General features: G+C 50.7%; 1 protein-coding gene across 8 annotated transcripts in view; it reads left to right on the top strand.

Moving 5' to 3' along the window:
* Window positions 1-3,059: 3,059 nt before the first annotated feature.
* odad4 (outer dynein arm docking complex subunit 4) overlaps window positions 3,060-17,362 on the top strand; it is a 97,711-nt gene continuing 83,408 nt past the window's right edge. For all 8 annotated transcript variants that reach the window (XM_068013650.1, XM_068013649.1, XM_068013644.1 and 5 more), the window contains exons 1-2: window positions 3,060-4,024; window positions 16,500-16,631. In XM_068013650.1, coding sequence (XP_067869751.1) covers window positions 3,902-4,024; window positions 16,500-16,631 — 255 coding nt within the window. In that variant the 5' untranslated portion in view covers window positions 3,060-3,901. The remainder of the gene's footprint in view (window positions 4,025-16,499; window positions 16,632-17,362) is intronic.

Raw genomic sequence — 17,362 nt, 5'->3', positions numbered from 1 at the left:
TCCTCATTGGCTACAGGTGAGGTCCCAGAGGACTGGAGAATAGCCAATGTTGTTCCTTTGTTTAAGAAGGGTAGCAAGGATAATCCAGGAAATTATAGGCCGGTGAGCCTTACGTCAGTGGTAGGGAATTTATTAGAGAGGATTCTTCGGGACAGGATTTACTCCCATTTGGAAACAAACGAACTTATTAGCGAGAGGCAGCATGGTTTTGTGAAGGGGAGGTTGTGTCTTACTAATTTGATTGAGTTTTTTGAGGAAGTGACAAAGATGATTGATGAAGGATGGGCAGTGGATGTTATCTATATGGACTTTAGTAAAACCTTTGACAAGGTCCCTCATGGCAGATTGGTACAAAATGTGAAATCACACGGGATCAGAGGTGAGCTGGCAAGATGGATACAGAACTGGCTCTGTCATAGAAGACAGAGGGTAGCAGTGGAAGGGTGCTTTTCTGAATGGAGGGATGTGACTAGTGGTGTTCCACAGGGATCAGTGCTGGGACCTTTGCTGTTTGTAGTATATAGAAATGATTTGGAGGAATATGTAGCTGGTCTGATTAGTAAGTTTGCAGACGACACAAAGGTTGGTGGAGTTGCGGATAGTGATGAGGATTGTCAGAGGATACAGCAGGATATAGATCGGTTGGAGACTTGGGCGGAGAAATGGCAGATGGAGTTTAATCCGGACAAATGAGGTAATGCATTTTGGAAGGTCTAATACAGGTGGGAAGTATACAGTAAATGGCAGAACCCTTAGGAGTATTGACAGGCAGAGAGATCTGGGCGTACAGGTCCACAGGTCACTGAAAGTGGCAACGCAGGTGGATAAGGTAGTCAAGAAGGCATACGGCACGTTTTCTTGCCTTCATCGGTCGGGGCATAGAGTATAAAAATTGGCAAGTCATGCTGCAGCTGTACAGAACTTTAGTTAGGCCACACTTAGAATATTACGTGCAATTCTGGTCGCCACACTACCAGAAGGACGTGGAGGCTTTGGAGAGGGTACAGAGGAGGTTTACCAGGATGTTGCCTGGTCTGGAGGGCATTAGCTAGGAGCAGAGGTTGGATAAACTCGGATTGTTTTCACTGGAACGACGGAGGTGGAGGGGCGACAAGATACAGGTTTACAAAGTTATGAGCGGCATGGACAGAGTGGATAGTCAGAAGCTTTTTCCCAGGGTAGAAGAGTCAGTTACTAGGGAACATAGGTTTAAGGTGAGAAGGGCAAAGTTTAGAGGGAATGTGCGAGGCAAGTTCTTTACACAGAGGGTGGTGAGTGCCTGGAACTTGTTGCTGGGGGAGGTGGTGGAAGCAGATACCATAGAGACGTTTAAGAGGCATCTTGACAAATACATGAATAGGATGGGAATAGAGGGATATGGGCCCCGGAAGTGCAGAAGGTTTTAGTTTAGGCAGGCATCAACATCGGCGCAGGCTTGGAGGGCCGAATGGCCTGTTCCTGTGCTGTACTGTTCTTTGTTCTTTGTTCAAGCTCAGATGGCAGAGAAATATGTACAGAAGCTTTTACCCAGATCATCCCTTTTCACTGCACTGTTGTTCATGAGAAGTTGTTCAAAGTACCACAGAGCTTTGACTAAGGCTTTAAGTTGTTTTATTGTCTTGTACCACATTTTGCAACTGAAGTGAAGTAGTGTGATTTGTTGATCTACTGGTATTTGACTTTTGTTTAATTTAATTTTATTCCTTAATAAATCCAATCTGTAGTTTGTAGCCTGTTATATACAGCCTCTCAAGATTGCAATGTGTCCATCAGCTGGAGAGATCTTGAGGTTGGATTTGCCTATGGGAGCAACCCTTTGCATTAGGTGTGAAAGAAATTGTTTGTAGAGTACCAAATCACTCCATTCACAGATCAGAAACAGCAGAGTGTTCCAGGGCCAGATTCCCGATTCATTTCTGCATAGGGGTGACATATAATTTATTGCAGAATATAAGCTCACATACCAAATATAAAATAATTTCTGCATTAAATAACCTAGAAATGATTGTTGTCAGTATTAATGTGTGAAATCGATACTGTTTTTTTATTTATTCATCAAGGGGATGTGGGCGTCTGTGGCATTTTTGGGGTAGGTTTACCCACAGTGCTGTTAGGTTGCCTACCCCTCTTCCACAGTTACGTTCGCGCCCGGGTGTCCCTGGAGAAGGAGCATGTGGTGTCCGCTGGTACGCTTGAGGCCTTCCGCGACTGGTGGGCACCGCAGGGACTGGAGTGCATTGTCGACGCCGAGAATGGCATTTTAATTTGACTTTTTTGTTTATTTATCTGTTTTTTAATAAAGTTATTTTTTAAAATATGTATATAAAGGAGGCCTGAGGAATAAAGGCCCCCTCGATATAAAAGATATAAAAGGGGCCTGGGGTATAAAGACACCTTATATATAAAAAAAACAGTGCTGTTAGGAAGGGAGTTCTAGGATTTTGATCCAGTGACAGTGAAGGAACGGCAATATAGTTCCAAGTCAGGATGGTGTGTGACTTGGAGGGGAATTTGTAGGTGGTGATGTTCCCATGTTGGGAACATTCCGAATGGATCCTGCCAGATGAATACTTTGAACGACCCCCAGGCAAATTCCTAGGCTATTGTCTTGTCACATTAAAAAATATACCAACATTTGAATTGGATGGCTGAAAGTTTTACTTTCGAAAGTAATTTTGTTTCATGTACAATCCCTGTCAGCTCAAATTTATTCCGGTCGCCGATTTCTCAATTTTTTTTCGTGAAGCCTTTAATTAGTTCTTAATGAAACCGATTGAATCCATCGGCACTGAGTGGAAAGAAGTTAAATGCATTAAAAGCCCCGGTTAAAGGAGATTCCTTACACCCCGGCTGGGGTGATTATAAAATATTGACACCGGATGATTGATATAAAATAAAAATTAAATTGACGAGAAGGCGAAACGTCCCTTTAAGGAAGTAACCCCGCGTCCGGTTGTTAGGGGGTTGCTAGGAGACAGCCTGGTTACATTCCAAACAGATTGTAACTGCGAGAAACTCAGGCATTGAATTCATTCCAACAACTGCGAGAGAGGCAGCGAAGCAGAGACAGAGACACACAAACAGAGAGAGAGAGAGAGAGAGAGAGAAACAGACAAGCTAAGAGGGAGAGAGGAAAAAAGAGGTAGAGAAACAGAGAGAGAGAGAGAGAGAAACAGGGATAGAGAAACAGACAGGCTAAGAGGGAGAGAGAGGAAAAAAGAGGTAGAGAAACAGAGAGAGAGAGAAACAGGGATAGAGAAACAGACAGGCTAAGAGGGAGAGAGAGGAAAAAAGAGGTAGAGAAACAGAGAGAGAGAGAGAAACAGGGATAGAGAAACAGATAGGCGAAGAGGGAGAGAGAGGAAAAAAGAGGTAGAGAAACAGAGAGAGAGAGAGAAACAGGGATAGAGAAACAGACAGGCTAAGAGGGAGAGAGAGGAAAAAAGAGGTAGAGAAACAGAGAGAGAGAGAAACAGAGATAGAGAAACAGACAGGCTAAGAGGGAGAGAGAGGGAAAAAGAGGTAGAGAAACAGAGAGAGAGAGAGAGAAACAGAGATAGAGAAACAGATAGGCGAAGAGGGAGAGAGAGGAAAAAAGAGGTAGAGAAACAGAGAGAGAGAGAAACAGAAATAGAGAAACAGACTGACTGACAGAGAGAGAGAGAGAGAAACAGAGAAAACAGAGGTAGAGAAAGACAGACTGAGAAAGACAAAAACTGAGAGAAAGAAACAGAGACAAAGACAGAGAGAGTGAGAGAGAGAGACACTGACAGAGAGAAGCAAAGACTGAGGGACTGTCAGAGACAGAAAGAGAGCCACAGAGAGACCAAAGGAGCGAAAGAGAGGCAGGCAGACAGGGAGAGACTCAGACAGAGAGAGAGATAGACAGAGACAGAGGAATATGGCTGAGGAGGAGGAGGAGGTTTTGTTGCACCCAATCTGCTCCTTCCTCACTTACAAGTCAGAGGGAGACCGCCTGTACATGCTGGGAGAGTATGAAAAAGCCATCAGCAGTTACACACACGTAAGTTAAAGTAGATCTCCAGCCCGAGGGTAGTAACTAGTGATTACTTAAACCAGTGCAAGCGGAGGGTGTTGTAACTTTGAGAGGCTGATACTATTTTCATAGAATTGAAGGGGATTGCAGGTGTTGTGAGGCAGGCGGGCTGTGACGATGGTTATTTCCAATCTGAGTTGTCCTTTGTTCCATGGGGAACTGGGACGAGGTGGACAGTGGGGTGAGTTTTAGTGCGGCGCAGATTCCCGTGAATCATTTCCCAACTTGGAACCTTTAGACCAGAATCAGAATTCTTACTGCAGCATATTTAATGTTCGCAGGTAACTATAGTCCCTTGGAGCTGATCACAGATGTGTCCCCTTACCCAGGAGCTATCATGACTAGTGCTTTGGGGATGGGCCGGGGGCAAGAGACTGCACTGTCCACTGAATCCTGGTCACCTTGATGGGATTTTCTGCTCTTTCTTTTCCTATGTCCATTTGAAAGCGACTGTACCTGTCCTGGGAGTGTTTGATGGGGACAGTGTAGAGGGAGCTTTATTCTGTATCTAACCCCATTTGTTTTGGGGTTTTTTTTCTCAAGGTGGCCCTTATATCCCAGGCACCTTTTATATATTTTATGTCGAGGGGGCCTTTATTTGTATCTAACCCCATTTTTCTTTTTTTTTTGTAGAGGGAGCTTTACTCTGTATCTAACCCCGTGCTGTACCTGTCCTGGGAGTGTTTGATGGGGACAGTGTAGAGGGAGTTTTGATGGATTCTCCCATCGCTTCAGCGGATGCATGTTCAGCCAGGAAACTGGTCGTTCACGGTCTAGGGTGGTATTGTCTCATATGTGATGTTAAACCAAATCTTGATTTGCAGGTGCGATTACAAATATTACATAACAAGTCATGTTTGGAGGGGTGGGTGAAGGTACTGGCTTTGCTATGTGCTCAATTGTCCTGTAGGGACCTGACTCTGTTCTCCTCAAATGTTGAGATTGCTTGAATACAGGGATTCTCCATTTGGATCTGTCCATGGATGTTTTATCCCATGTTATGGGGTCCAACTTACAGGCTCTGAGATTGGCTTTTGGAATGTCCTTGTATCGAAGTTTAGGATGTCCTTTGGTGTGGGTTCCCGCGATCAGCTGGCTGTAGAATACTGCCTTTGGTATGTGGGAATTCTCCATGCAAACCACAAGGTCAACCCAGTGAAGCTGAGCGCTAATGAGCATGCGCTCAATACCAGGTATGTGGCACCTTGCAAGAGCTTCAGTGTTAGGGATTTTGTCCTGTCACTTAATGTTGCAGATAGATCGTAAGCAGCGAAAGTGGAATGTCTCTTCTTGCCTTACGTGATGCTGCTAGGTTGTCCATGTCTCACAGCCATAGAGAAGTGATGTGAGAACCACTGCCTGGTAGACTTTGATCTTAGCTTTCAGAAAGACTCCATGCTCTCTCCAAAGCCTGTGGGTGAGCCTGCCGAATGAAGACCTTGCTTTTGCCAGGCGATGGTGATTTCATCATGCACCGATGACCTGATCATCTTTTCAGGGGAGCCATATTTGTACAGCAACATGCACGACCTGAGGATTCTCCATGAAGGTCTCCAGTATGCCTTTGGGTAAGTCTCTGGGAGCCAATGGCATTTCACCTGAAGTATTCAAGTATGGAAGAGCTCAGATGGTTCAGAAACTCACTAGCCTCTTCTGCTTAATCTTTTCTTATTATTCGTTCATGGGATGTGGGCGTTGGTGGCTAGGTCAGCATCTTATTGCCCATCCCTAATTGCCCTTGAGAAACTGAGTGTCTTGCTAGGCCACTTCAGAGGGCATTTAAGAGTCAACCACATTGCAGTGAATCTGGAGTCACATGTAGGCCAGACCAGGTAAGGATGGCAGATTTCCTTCCCTAAAGGACATTAGTGAACCAGATGGGTTTTTACAACAATCGCCAACAGTTTCACAGTCACCATTAGACTAGCTTTTTAATGCCAGATTTATTAATTGAATTAAAATTTCACCATCTGCTGTGGTGGGATTCGAACCCATGTACTCAGGGCATTATCCTGGGACTCTGGATTACCAGTCCAGTGACTTTACCACTACGCCACCCCCTCCCCCAAATGTGGAACCAAAGCATTGTGCCCCAAGATTACAAGGATACTTCTATAACTCAAGCATAAAAGCAAAATACTGCGGATGTTGGAAATCTGAAATAAAAACAAGAAATGCTGGAACCACTCAGCAGGTCTGGCAGCATCTGTGGAAAGAGAAGCAGAGTTAACGTTTCGGGTCAGTGACGAAGAAGGGTCACTGACTCGAAACGTTAACTCTGCTTCTCTTTCCACAGATGCTGCCAGACCTGCTGAGTGGTTCCAGCATTTCTTGTTTTTACTTCTATAACTCACCTATACAAACAGGAGAGAAGCAAGTCCGTCAGTGACAATCATCGCAGAATTTCACTTTCCTCTATAGCAGGAAAAATTCTTGCAAGGATTGTCACTCATCTTACAGACTCGGTGTGCCCAGAATCACAGTGTGGCTTTCGTGCTGGACAAGGAACGGCCGACAAGATCGTTGCAGCGTGTCAAATTCAAAAAAGTGTCCCGCTAACAGAACAAGGACCTCTACATGGTGTTCATTGACCTGAGCAAGGCCTTTGACACAGTAAACTGTGAAGGCCTGTGGAAGGTGCTGTACAAATATGGCTGCCCTGAAAAGATGATCAGGGTCATCAGCTTATTTCATGATGGCCAGTGTGATGCAGAATGGTGCCTTATCAGGTGCCTCTCCTTTCACCAATGGCACCAAGCAAGGCTGAGTAATGGCTCCAGTTCTATTTGCCATCTACTTTTCAGCCATGCTCTTGTCTGCACTCAAAGATCTTGAGATAGGAGGACACATTCAGTTCAGGACAGGCGGCAAGCTCTGCAATCTGCAAAGGCTCAAGGCTCCCACAAAGATCAAAGAACAACTACTATGTGAATTCTTGTTTGCCGATGACGATGCTCTCACAGCACCCACTCGGGAGGACATCCAGATGTTTATTGAATGCTTTGCCCGAGCTTTAAAACGCTTCGACCCGACAATAATTCTGAAAAAGACCCTGGTCACAAACTCCAAGACCCCATGATCCTAATGAACAATACACCCCGCAACTCAGTTCAGAAGTTCTGCTATCTTGAGAGTATCTTTCCACAGGCCTTCATGGTTTACTGTGTCAAAGGCCTTTCAGGTCCTTGTTCTATTTGCGGGACTTTTCTTGAATTTGACACACTACAAAGATCATGTCGACCGTTCCTCGTCCAGCACAAAAGCCACACTGTGATTCTGGGCACACGGAGTCTGTAAGATGAGTGACAATCTGTGCAAGAATTTTTTCTGTTGTGGGGAGAAGTGAAATTCGGTGATGATTGTCACTGACAGACTTGCTTCTCTTCTTTTTGTGTAGGTGAGTTATGGAAGCATCCTTGTAATCTTGGGGTACAATGCTTTGGTTCCACATTAAGCAGAAGAGGCGAGTGAGTATCGTAACCATTTGAACTCCTCCATACTCAAATAATTCAGGTGAAATGCCATCAGCTCCCGGAGACTTACCCACAAACAGCTGTTTTATGGCCTTGGTGACTTTAGCTTGAGATGGATCAAGGGCAAGCTCACTCAGTAAGCAATGCTATGGAAGTGATACAATGGTGTTGTTGCACACTGCGGATTCTTGGTTCAGGAGATTGTTAAAGTGCTCTGCCCAACAAGAGAGAATCTTATGCCTTTTCATTAGGAGCTGTTTGCTGTCTGCTGAGAGTCTGCAGATCAAAGACCTTCATGGAGAGTCTTCAGATTGCGCATATCGGCAGTTTCATGAAGGTCTGCAGCCTTGTTCTCTCATCATCAGGTTTCTTCATCTCTCTTAGTTTGGCCTGCAGCGTGCGTTTTGATTGATGGTATCTGGCTTTTTTTGCTGGTGATTTTTTGTCAGATATGTAGGATCTGTGAGCATTGTGCACATCATCTAGTAGCTTGACTATATCTTGGTCATTCTTGCCAAACCAATCTTGGTGCTTCCATTTGATGAATCCAAGGATCTCAGATGCCATGCTATGAGTGACATCCCTTAACTTCTTCCAAGAATCTTCAATGTCTGTTAGTTTCTGGGATGCCAGCAAGTTCTGCAGCTAATCTTTGTTCCAGTTCCTGTGTATTGGTTGAGTCTTTTAGAATAGTAATGTCAGGTTTCCTTTGTGGTTTGACTCTGTGATAACACTTTATGTGTTATCTTCAAGGACATGGTGCTCCTGACAAGCCGATGGTCTGACCAGAATTCAGCACCTCTAAGGCAGCGGGTAGAACGCGCGTCCTTGAGGTCTCTCTGTTGTACAATAATGTAATCCAACAAGTGCCAATGTTTAGATCTGGGGTGCAGCCATGTTATTTTCAATTTATCAGCTTGTTGGAAGATTGTGTTTGTGATAGTGAGGTCAAACTGGCTGCATTTAGAGAGAAGCTGGTTGTTGGAGTTTACTCTACGAATGCTGTGCTGTCCCAGTACTCCCCTCCATGTATTACAGTCTGTACCAGCACAGGAACTGAAATCACCAAAGTGGATGAGTTGATGAGTATTGAATACTGGTTTCTAGCAAGACTTACTTGAAGTACCATGAGTCGGTCGTTCATACCCTTGAGAAGTGAGTCAAGCTTACGTGCCAATTCAAATTGATTGACAAAGCCCACAGCTGACTGTCGAGGCTCATCCTTGGACTTGCCAATCCAGTAGAATGTGTAGCTTGCACCTACTTCCTCAAGATGAGACACTTCTGCAAACTTTGGTTTACTCCATATCTAACCCCATTTTTTTTTCTTGGGAGTGTTTGATGAGGACAGTGTAGAGGGAGCTTTACTCTGTATCTAACCCCCGTTTTTTTTTTAGCAGGAATCTATCCCGGTTTTTTTTTTATGTCGAGGGGGCCTTTATTCCTCAGGCCCCCTTTATATATTTTTTATGTCGAGGGGGCCTTTATTCCTCAGGCCCCCTTTATATACACACTTATATTTTTAAAATAACTTTATTAAAACCAGATAAATAAACAAAAACTCAAATTAAAATGCCATTCTCGGCGTTGACGATGCACTCCAGTCCCTGCGGTGCCCACCGGTCGCGGAAGGCCTCAAGCGTACCAGCGGACACTGCATGCTCCTTCTCCAGGAACACCCGGGCGCGAACGTAACCGCGGAAGAGGGGCAGGCAGTCGGGGCGGACGGAACCCCCGACGGCCCGCAACCTGGACCTGTGAATTGCCACCTTGGCCAGGCCCAGGAGCAGACCGACGAGGAGATCCTCCTCTCGGCCCAAGCCCCTCCGCACCGGGTGCCCAAAGATCAGGAGCATGGGACTGAAGTGCAGCCAGAATTTGAGGAGCAGCCCCTTCAGATACTCAAAGAGGGGCTGCAACCTCGCACACTCCGTGTAAACGTGGAACACGGACTCGTCCAGGCCGCAGAAAGTACAGGAGGCCTGGGAGTCCGTGAACCTACTTAAAAGTCTATTGCACGGGACTGCTCTGTGCAGCACCCTCCATCCCAAGTCCCCGATGTAAAGGGGGAAGACTCCCGTGTAGAGAGACCTCCATCGGGGTTTCCCCTCGCCGCCAGATGGCAACGCGGACCGCCAGGGCGTGTCCGGCCGGCTGACGAGGGCGAGGAAGTGGAGAGTGTGCAGGAGCAGCCCGTACAGGAAACCCCTCCGCGCCGATTGGAATGGCACGGAGGGCATTTCCGAGAGGCGGCTCGGGTTGTGCGGGACCGGCTCCCGAGGAGGGTTTCGGGGCCTGGGTCCGATGAGCAGTTCCGGCCGAGCGGGGGTCAGCTCGGCCGGGATCGCTCCGCACTCCCGAGCCCCCTCGCCACCCGCAGTGAGGGGCGTCCCGGGGGTTTCGGCTACTCCTCCGCCCGCCGGACCGTCCCCGGAGTCGGCCGCCCGGACAGCCGAGGCGCTCTCCTCCACCGGCGGGGGAGCGCCCTGACTGGAGGTGACCATGTTCCAGACTCGGAAAAGATCCCGGTAAAAGACAGGCAACTCCCTCAGAGAGGCGCGGCTAACGGACTCCACCGGGAGCTGCGTGTCGTCTTGAAGGCAGTGACACTGGCGGAAAAAATACGTCGCCAGCGCACACCATCTGGGAGGACGCTCGACGTACAGGTATCTCTGCAGGGTCCGAAGGCGGAGAGTCGCAGCCTGGGTGCGGACGCACACCAGCGACTGACCGCCCTCCTCGATCGGGAGACTCAGGACCGCGGCAGAGACCCAGTGTTTCCTCTTGCCCCAGAAGAAATCGACGAGTTTCTTCTGGATCTTGGTGGCAAATACAGGGGGCGGGGCCAAAGTGACCAACCGGTACCACAGCATGGAGGCCACCAGTTGGTTTATGACCAACGCTCGGCCCCTGTAGGAAAGCACTCGGAGCAGTCCTGTCCAGCGCCCCAGCCGAGCGGTGACTTTCGCCTCCAACTCCTGCCAGTTTGCCGGCCAGGCTTCCTCAGCGGGGCTAAGGTGGACTCCCAGATAGAGGAGGTGCGTGGTGCTCCACGCAAAAGGTGTCATCTCCTCCGGCAGGGAGTCCACCCGCCACTGACCAACCAGGAGTCCGGAACATTTCTCCCAATTGATCCTCGCGGAGGACGCGGCAGAAAAGGTCTGCTGGCAGTCGCACATCCTCCGCAAGTCAACGGGATCTGTGATTGCGAGGAGCACGTCGTCGACGTAAGCCGAGAGGACGACCCGCATGGCCGGCTCGCGCAGAGCCAATCCCGTCAACCTCCTGCGAAGCAGGCACAGGAAGGGCTCCACGCAGATGGTATACAATTGGCCGGACATGGGGCACCCCTGACGCACTCCTCTCCCAAATCGAAGGGGCGCCGTCAAGGACCCGTTAACTTTGACTAGACACTCTGCGGCGGCGTATAAAAGTCGGACCCGGGCCACAAAATGCGGCCCGAGTCCGAAAGCGCGCAGAGTCCTGAAAAGGTAATCGTGATCCACCCTGTCGAACGCCTTCTCCTGATCGAGGGAGAGAAAGGCGACCGACTGACCAGTCCTCTGGGAAAGATGGATCAGGTCCCGGACCAGGTGGATGTTGTCCTGGATGGACCGGCCCGGGACCGTGTAGGACTGGTCGGGGTGGATCATGTGGGCCAGCACGGAGCCCAGGCGGGTAGACATAGCCAGGCTTTCCCTCAGGACCCGCGCGTAATCGTCCCCCAGGACGTCCCAGAACGCCCTGAGGAACTCCACGGTCAACCCATCCAGCCCTGGGGATTTGCCCCTCGAGAGCTGGTGGAGGGCGCCAGTCAGCTCCGCCAACGTGAGCGGAGCCTCCAATCCTTCGGCGCCCTCCGGGCTGACCTGCGGCAGGTCCTCCCACAAAACTCTGCGCGCATCCTCGCTGGACGGATCCGGAGAGAACAACGCACTGTAATACGTCCGGACCAGGAGGCCCATTCCCTCCGGATCCGTGATGGAGGATCCGTTGTCGGCCAACGAGCTGCTTACGGACCCCCCGCCATTTTTCCAGCGAGTAGAAGAAGGGAGAGGCGCGGTCCAAATCTTCCAGGATCTGGATCCGCGACCTCACGTACGCGCCTCGGGACCCTATGAGCTGCAGGTTCCTCAGCGCGCCCTTCTTCTCTTTGTACGCCTGCCACAGGGCCGGGTCCGCGATGGCATGACCGAGGCGGGATTCCAAGTCGAGCACCTCCCTCTCAAGGCGCCCGATCTCGGCTTCCCGCCTCTTGGTCGACCCCTTCGCGTACTCCTGACAGAAGACGCGGATGTGAGTCTTGCCCACATCCCACCATAGCCTCAAGGAGGGGAAGCCCCCCTGCTTCCTTCTCCAGTCGGCCCAGAATCGACAGAACGAGTCCCGAAATCGCACGTCCTCCAGCAGCCGGTTGTTAAAGTGCCAGTACGCGGACCCCGCCCGCGTGCGGAGCGGAGTGAACTCCGCCCACACCAGGCGGTGGTCCGAGCACGGCACCAGCCGCATGGAGGCCGCCGAAACGCGGGAGACGTACGCCTGCGAAATGTAGAGGCGGTCGATTCGCGACCCCCCTCCTCCAGACCTCCACGTGAAGGCGCTGGAGTCGGGATGGAGATTCCGCCAGACGTCCACCAAGTTAAGGGAGCTGATCAGTCCCCTCAACTTCTCCACTGACGCTTGGCCGCGCTGGGGACCGGAGCGATCCCCCCACCTCGAGGGTGCAGTTAAAATCCCCCCCGAGGATGATGCACTCGCCGCTATCGATGGAGCTCAAGAGAGCGGACACTTCTTCAAAGAAGCGCGCTTGCAACGCGCCGGGCCTGGGCGCGTACACGTTCACAAAGTGGAGCGGCACGCTACCCAGGCGAACGGCGAGGTGGAGCAAGCGGCCCGGCACTAGCTCCTTGACCCCCAAGATCTCCGGCTGAAAAGTCAGGGCCAACAAGATAGCCACCCCACTAGAAATAGGGGTGAGGTGACTCATGTAGACCCCACCCTGCCACTCCAGGAGCCAGGTGGCTTCGTCTCCCGGAACGGTGTGGGTTTCCTGCAGAAAGCTCACCGCGTATCTCCCTTCCCTAAGGACTGAGAGATTGTGAAATCTGCGGTGAGCCCCTCTGCTGCCGTTGATGTTGAGGCTGGCTATGGTTATCTTCATGTCAAAGGTACTTAAAACCCGTCACCAACAGCTCACTGTGAGGAGGGAGTGGAAGTGCACCTGGCCCTCCACTCCCCCAGCAACCCATTGAGGAACACATTAAAACGGCGCCTCTCAACCAGTTTCACGTCCGCGCGCTTGCCCGCTATCTTAAGGGCGGCACGGACGGACTGTATGATCAGCGCCAGATTCGACCAACGGTCGAGGGCCAGCTGAACTTTATTGCGGCAACCCCTGCAAGCCGCGAGGAAATCCCGGAGTTCCGCCGTGGGGATGAGAGGAGATTCGGTGGGAGGCACGAGGGACTCCACCACCTCACTGGCGATGGAATCAAGATCATCCTCCGTGCCCCGCACCGAATCCCCATCCTCCTCCGGGTCGTCACCGCCAGCGGCCAACACATCTACCACACACTGTGGGGCGGACGTCCCGGCCGCGCCAGCTGGTCCCGCCTCCGTCACGATCCCACCCCCAGGATCGATGGCGGAGGAGTCCTCTCTGGGTTCTATTGTGAAACTGGAGCCTGTAGGCACCAGTGGTTCAGGACCCCCCTCCACCTCCGTCCCCAGGGCAATGAGTGGTCCAGGGGAGACAGAAGTTCCCGACTCCGGGAAACCAGCCGGAGCCGAGACTGGAGGCGGAGGGAGGAGGCTATCTCCCGCTCCGCCAGCACCGACAGGCCCAGCAGATGGGGCAGCATTCTCAGTTATAACTGGGTCGGGTGTCTCCTGGTTGGTGGTGGACTCCGGCTGGGAGGCCCGACCCTCTGGGGCCTCGCCCTCCCCTTCATTCAGGACACCCGACCCAGTAGCAGTGGCAGAATGGGCGGCTTCCCCAGGCTCCCCCACCACAAGCAGGGCCCCACTTACTCCTTCAGGAGGGGCCTCATGTACCGGGGCCATCCCCTCCCCTCCATCCTGAGGAATAGGGAGCACCTGCCCGGACTTTGCAGCCTTGGTGGTGGCGGTAGGGGAAACCTGGGGACCCGAAACAGGAGACAGTTCCCCTCCAACAGATGGGCCCTGCGCCTCAGGGCCCCTTGTTACCTCTGTGGAGGGGTGCCTTCTCCTCTTTTTCCCAGTTGTGTGCGGAGGCTCAGAGACCTCCATATCATCAGAGGCCTTCACCTCCACACTCTCCTTTTTTTTATTCACCCTGGGCCTGAGCCCAGCCCTGGGGCAAGTTGACTTCCCGAGATCGGGCCTTGGGCTGAGCTCAGGCTCGGGTAGTGTCACGATATCCAGGGGACGCGCCTCTCGATGTTTATTTCTCCTCCGCGCCTTCCTTCCACTTGGACGGTCACCCCCCTCCCTGCCGGAGGCCGTGAAAACCACAGCCTCTGGTACCGACTGAATGGTATCTGGTGGTGGTGTAGTGGGGGTGGGAGGAGGTGCAGCATCGCCACCCTGGGCCGCCGAGTTGGAGTTGGCAGCCGGGAGGTTGGGGCAGTTCTTACGAACATGCCCCACCCCCTTACAGACATGGCACCGCACCCCGTCCAAGGTCCAGAAGACGCGGTAGGCCGTCCCCTAGAATTCTACATTGAAGTGGCCCTCTGTCACCTCCTCCCGCGCCAGCTGCATGAATAACTGGCGGCGGAAGGAGTACACGTGTCGGAGGCTGTTCTCCCGAAGACCGAGCGGGACTGGGGTGAGCCCCGTCTTTACCTCCCCCAGATGGTGCAGGTGGCGAAGGAGGAGCTCACCAGGGATGAAGGGCGGGACATTGGATAAAATGAGCCTTTGCGCAGTGGCCTCCAGGGGGTCCACTGGCAGAAAGGTCCCGCCCACGGTGAGCCCCTTGCTCAGAGCCAGGGACACCGCCCGCTCGGTCCTCAGGAAAAACACTGCCTTCCCGTACATTTTAGAGGCTGCAACAATGGCCGAAGGGCTGACAACCTTGGCCATTGCTTTCACGCATGCCTCTATAGTCATGTTCGGGTGGACGTAGCTCTTGACCCCATGCTTCGATGTTAATAAAGCAAACGGTGACGGGGCAACAGGTGCAGCTGCAGCAGCCGCAGCAGCATATGTACGGGAAGGCCCCGCCACCGGCGAAGAGGGGCTTGCCATGGGCTCTAAGAGCTACGTCCACCCCCAAGAAACAAAACAAATTTACACAATTTTTAAAAAAAAGCAAACTTTAAACAAGGTGGAGTGGGAGTAGAGGAGGATGGCGTAGGATGGTAAAGGAAAAGGGGAGGATAGGTGACTGAGGCGACTGAGTGGAGGAAGGGTGAGAAAGGCTGAAAAGGATGTTTGTTCCAACTGCCAGTTGGAGCACATTTATCACAATTAGTCCAAACTTGTTTGTTGTCTTCCAGTTGGGGGAGGCTTCTTCGCCCGGGACAGCTGGAGCCGCCCGGTACTCTCCTCTTCTGATTTTAACAAGACAGTCTTCACCTGGGCAACTCCAGCTGTCCCGAGCAGGCAGTTGGGGTGGGGAGGGAGCTCCCTGTGTGCAAACACCAATACAAACACAGGGGCCCCTACTGGATTTGGCTGCCCCACCCCTGAGTCTTCAGGCCTCTTCTCCCTCCCCCAAACAGTTTAAACTTAATAGTCTTTCAGGTGCCCTGACACCCACCTCTCCAGAAAAATTGCAGCCTTCCTTGATGGTTTCCCTCCACTCTGTATTCACCTTTCTCCAGTCTCTCTCTCCAGTTGCTGCAGTCTCCACTCTGTATTCACCTTTCTCCAGTTGCTGCAGTCTCCACTCTCCACTCTGCAATTGCTGCAACACAGGTGCAGCTGCTCCCCCTGATTGCTGGCAGGAAGTGCTCCAAATTGACCAGCCAATCCCAGTGCTGTACCTGTCCTGGGAGTGTTTGATGGGGACAGTGTGGAGGGAGCTTTACTCTGTATTTAATCCCGTGCTGTACCTGTCCTGTGAGTGTTTGATGGGGACAGTGTGGAGGGAGCTTTACTCTGTATCTAATCCCGTGCTGTACCTATCCTGTGAGTGTTTGATGGGGACAGTGTAGAGGGAGCTTTACTCTGTATCTAATCCTGTGCTGTACCTGTCCTGTGAGTGTTTGATGGGGACAGTGTAGAGGGAGCTTTACTCTGTATCTAACCACGTGCTGTACCTGCCCTGGAAGTGTTTTGATTCTGGACACTGGACATAGAAAGTGTTCCATTCTCCAACACGGTTATTCCTCACCTTGGAGGATGTAAAGAAAAAAGTATCATCAACGCAAGCTCAAGGAACAGCATCTTATTTACCGATTAGGCACACTACAGCCTGCCGGACTGAACATTGAGTTCAATAATTTCAGAGCATTACGGGCCACCCATTTTACATTTATTTTTAGTTATTTTTTTCTTTTTCCTTTTTTAATATTTTTTTTGTGTTTATTTTATTTCATCTTAGTTTGTTCAGTTTGCTTATCCACTTTTTTTTCATGTTTGTACTTGTGGCTGTTCAATTTTCAGTCCGTTAACACCCTATCTGTACTAATGCTTTGTCTTTCAACACACCATTAACATATTGTTTGCCTTTGCTCCATGACCTTCTGGTCAGCTATTCTGTAACCTTGTCCTATCTACACCTTCTCCTTTGTTATCTCTTGCCCCACCCCCTGCTTTACTTGCTTGTAATCTTTCACATTTCTAATATTTGCTAGTTCTGAAGAAGGGTCACTGACCTGAAACATTAACTCTGCTTCTCTCTCCACAGATGCTGTCAGACCTGCTGAGTATTTCCAGCATTTCTTGTTCTTATTTCAGATTTCCAGCATCTGCAGTATTTTGCTTTTATAAAAAAAAAGTATGCTGGATGTTGAAGTTTATTGAAATTTCCATTGCAGGCACTTCACCAAGAACCAAAGAACAGAAACTGTCTGGTTGCCCGTTCACGATGCTACCTGGCAATGGGAAACACCACACTTGCTCTGAAGGATGCAGAGGCCTCCCAGTTGGGCAATAAAGAATTCTACAAGGTAACATTGGTATAACAATTCAGTTATTGGATTCATTCCCATTGATGTTTCTCCTCCTTTGGCACTATACCTGAAGAGCCAGTCTTTTGTGTATGATCCTAGGCAGTGAGAATTATCAGTCTAATCAAATATGGAGGGTATCACAAACTAGACAGATCCTATGCTGACAGGAAGCTCTACACTAGTGGACCTCCCAGATGGTATTACTAGATAGTGATCTCGACTGCACTTCTTCACACCCTGCCTCCTGTAAGGACTCCATTCCATTCTCCCAGTTTCTCCGTCTCTGACGCATCTGCTTTGATAATGCAACCTTCCATGACAGTGCTTCTGATATGTCTTCCTTTTTCCTCAGCCGAGGATTCCCCCCCACTGTGGCTGACAGGGCCCTCAACTGTATCCGGCTCATTTTCTGCACCTCTACCCTCACCCCTTCCCCTCCCTACCAGAACCGTGACAGGGTTCCCCTTGTCCTCACTTTCCACCCCATCAACCTCCGTATCCAAAGAATCATCCTCTGCCATTTCCACCACCTCCAGCGTGATGCCACTACCAAACGCATCTTCCCCTCTCTTCCCCTGTCAGCATTCCAAAGGGATCGTTCCCTCCGCAACACCCTGGTCCGCTCCATTGCCCCCACCACTTCATCCCCTTCCCACAGCACCTTCCCCTGCAATCGCAGGAGGTGTAATACCTGCCCATTTACCTCCTCTCTCCTCACTATCCCAGGC

Source organism: Heterodontus francisci, chromosome 33 (genome assembly GCF_036365525.1).
Source record: "Heterodontus francisci isolate sHetFra1 chromosome 33, sHetFra1.hap1, whole genome shotgun sequence".
NCBI classification, from domain to species: Eukaryota; Metazoa; Chordata; class Chondrichthyes; order Heterodontiformes; family Heterodontidae; genus Heterodontus; species Heterodontus francisci.
This window is presented reverse-complemented; position numbering and strand designations above follow the sequence as displayed.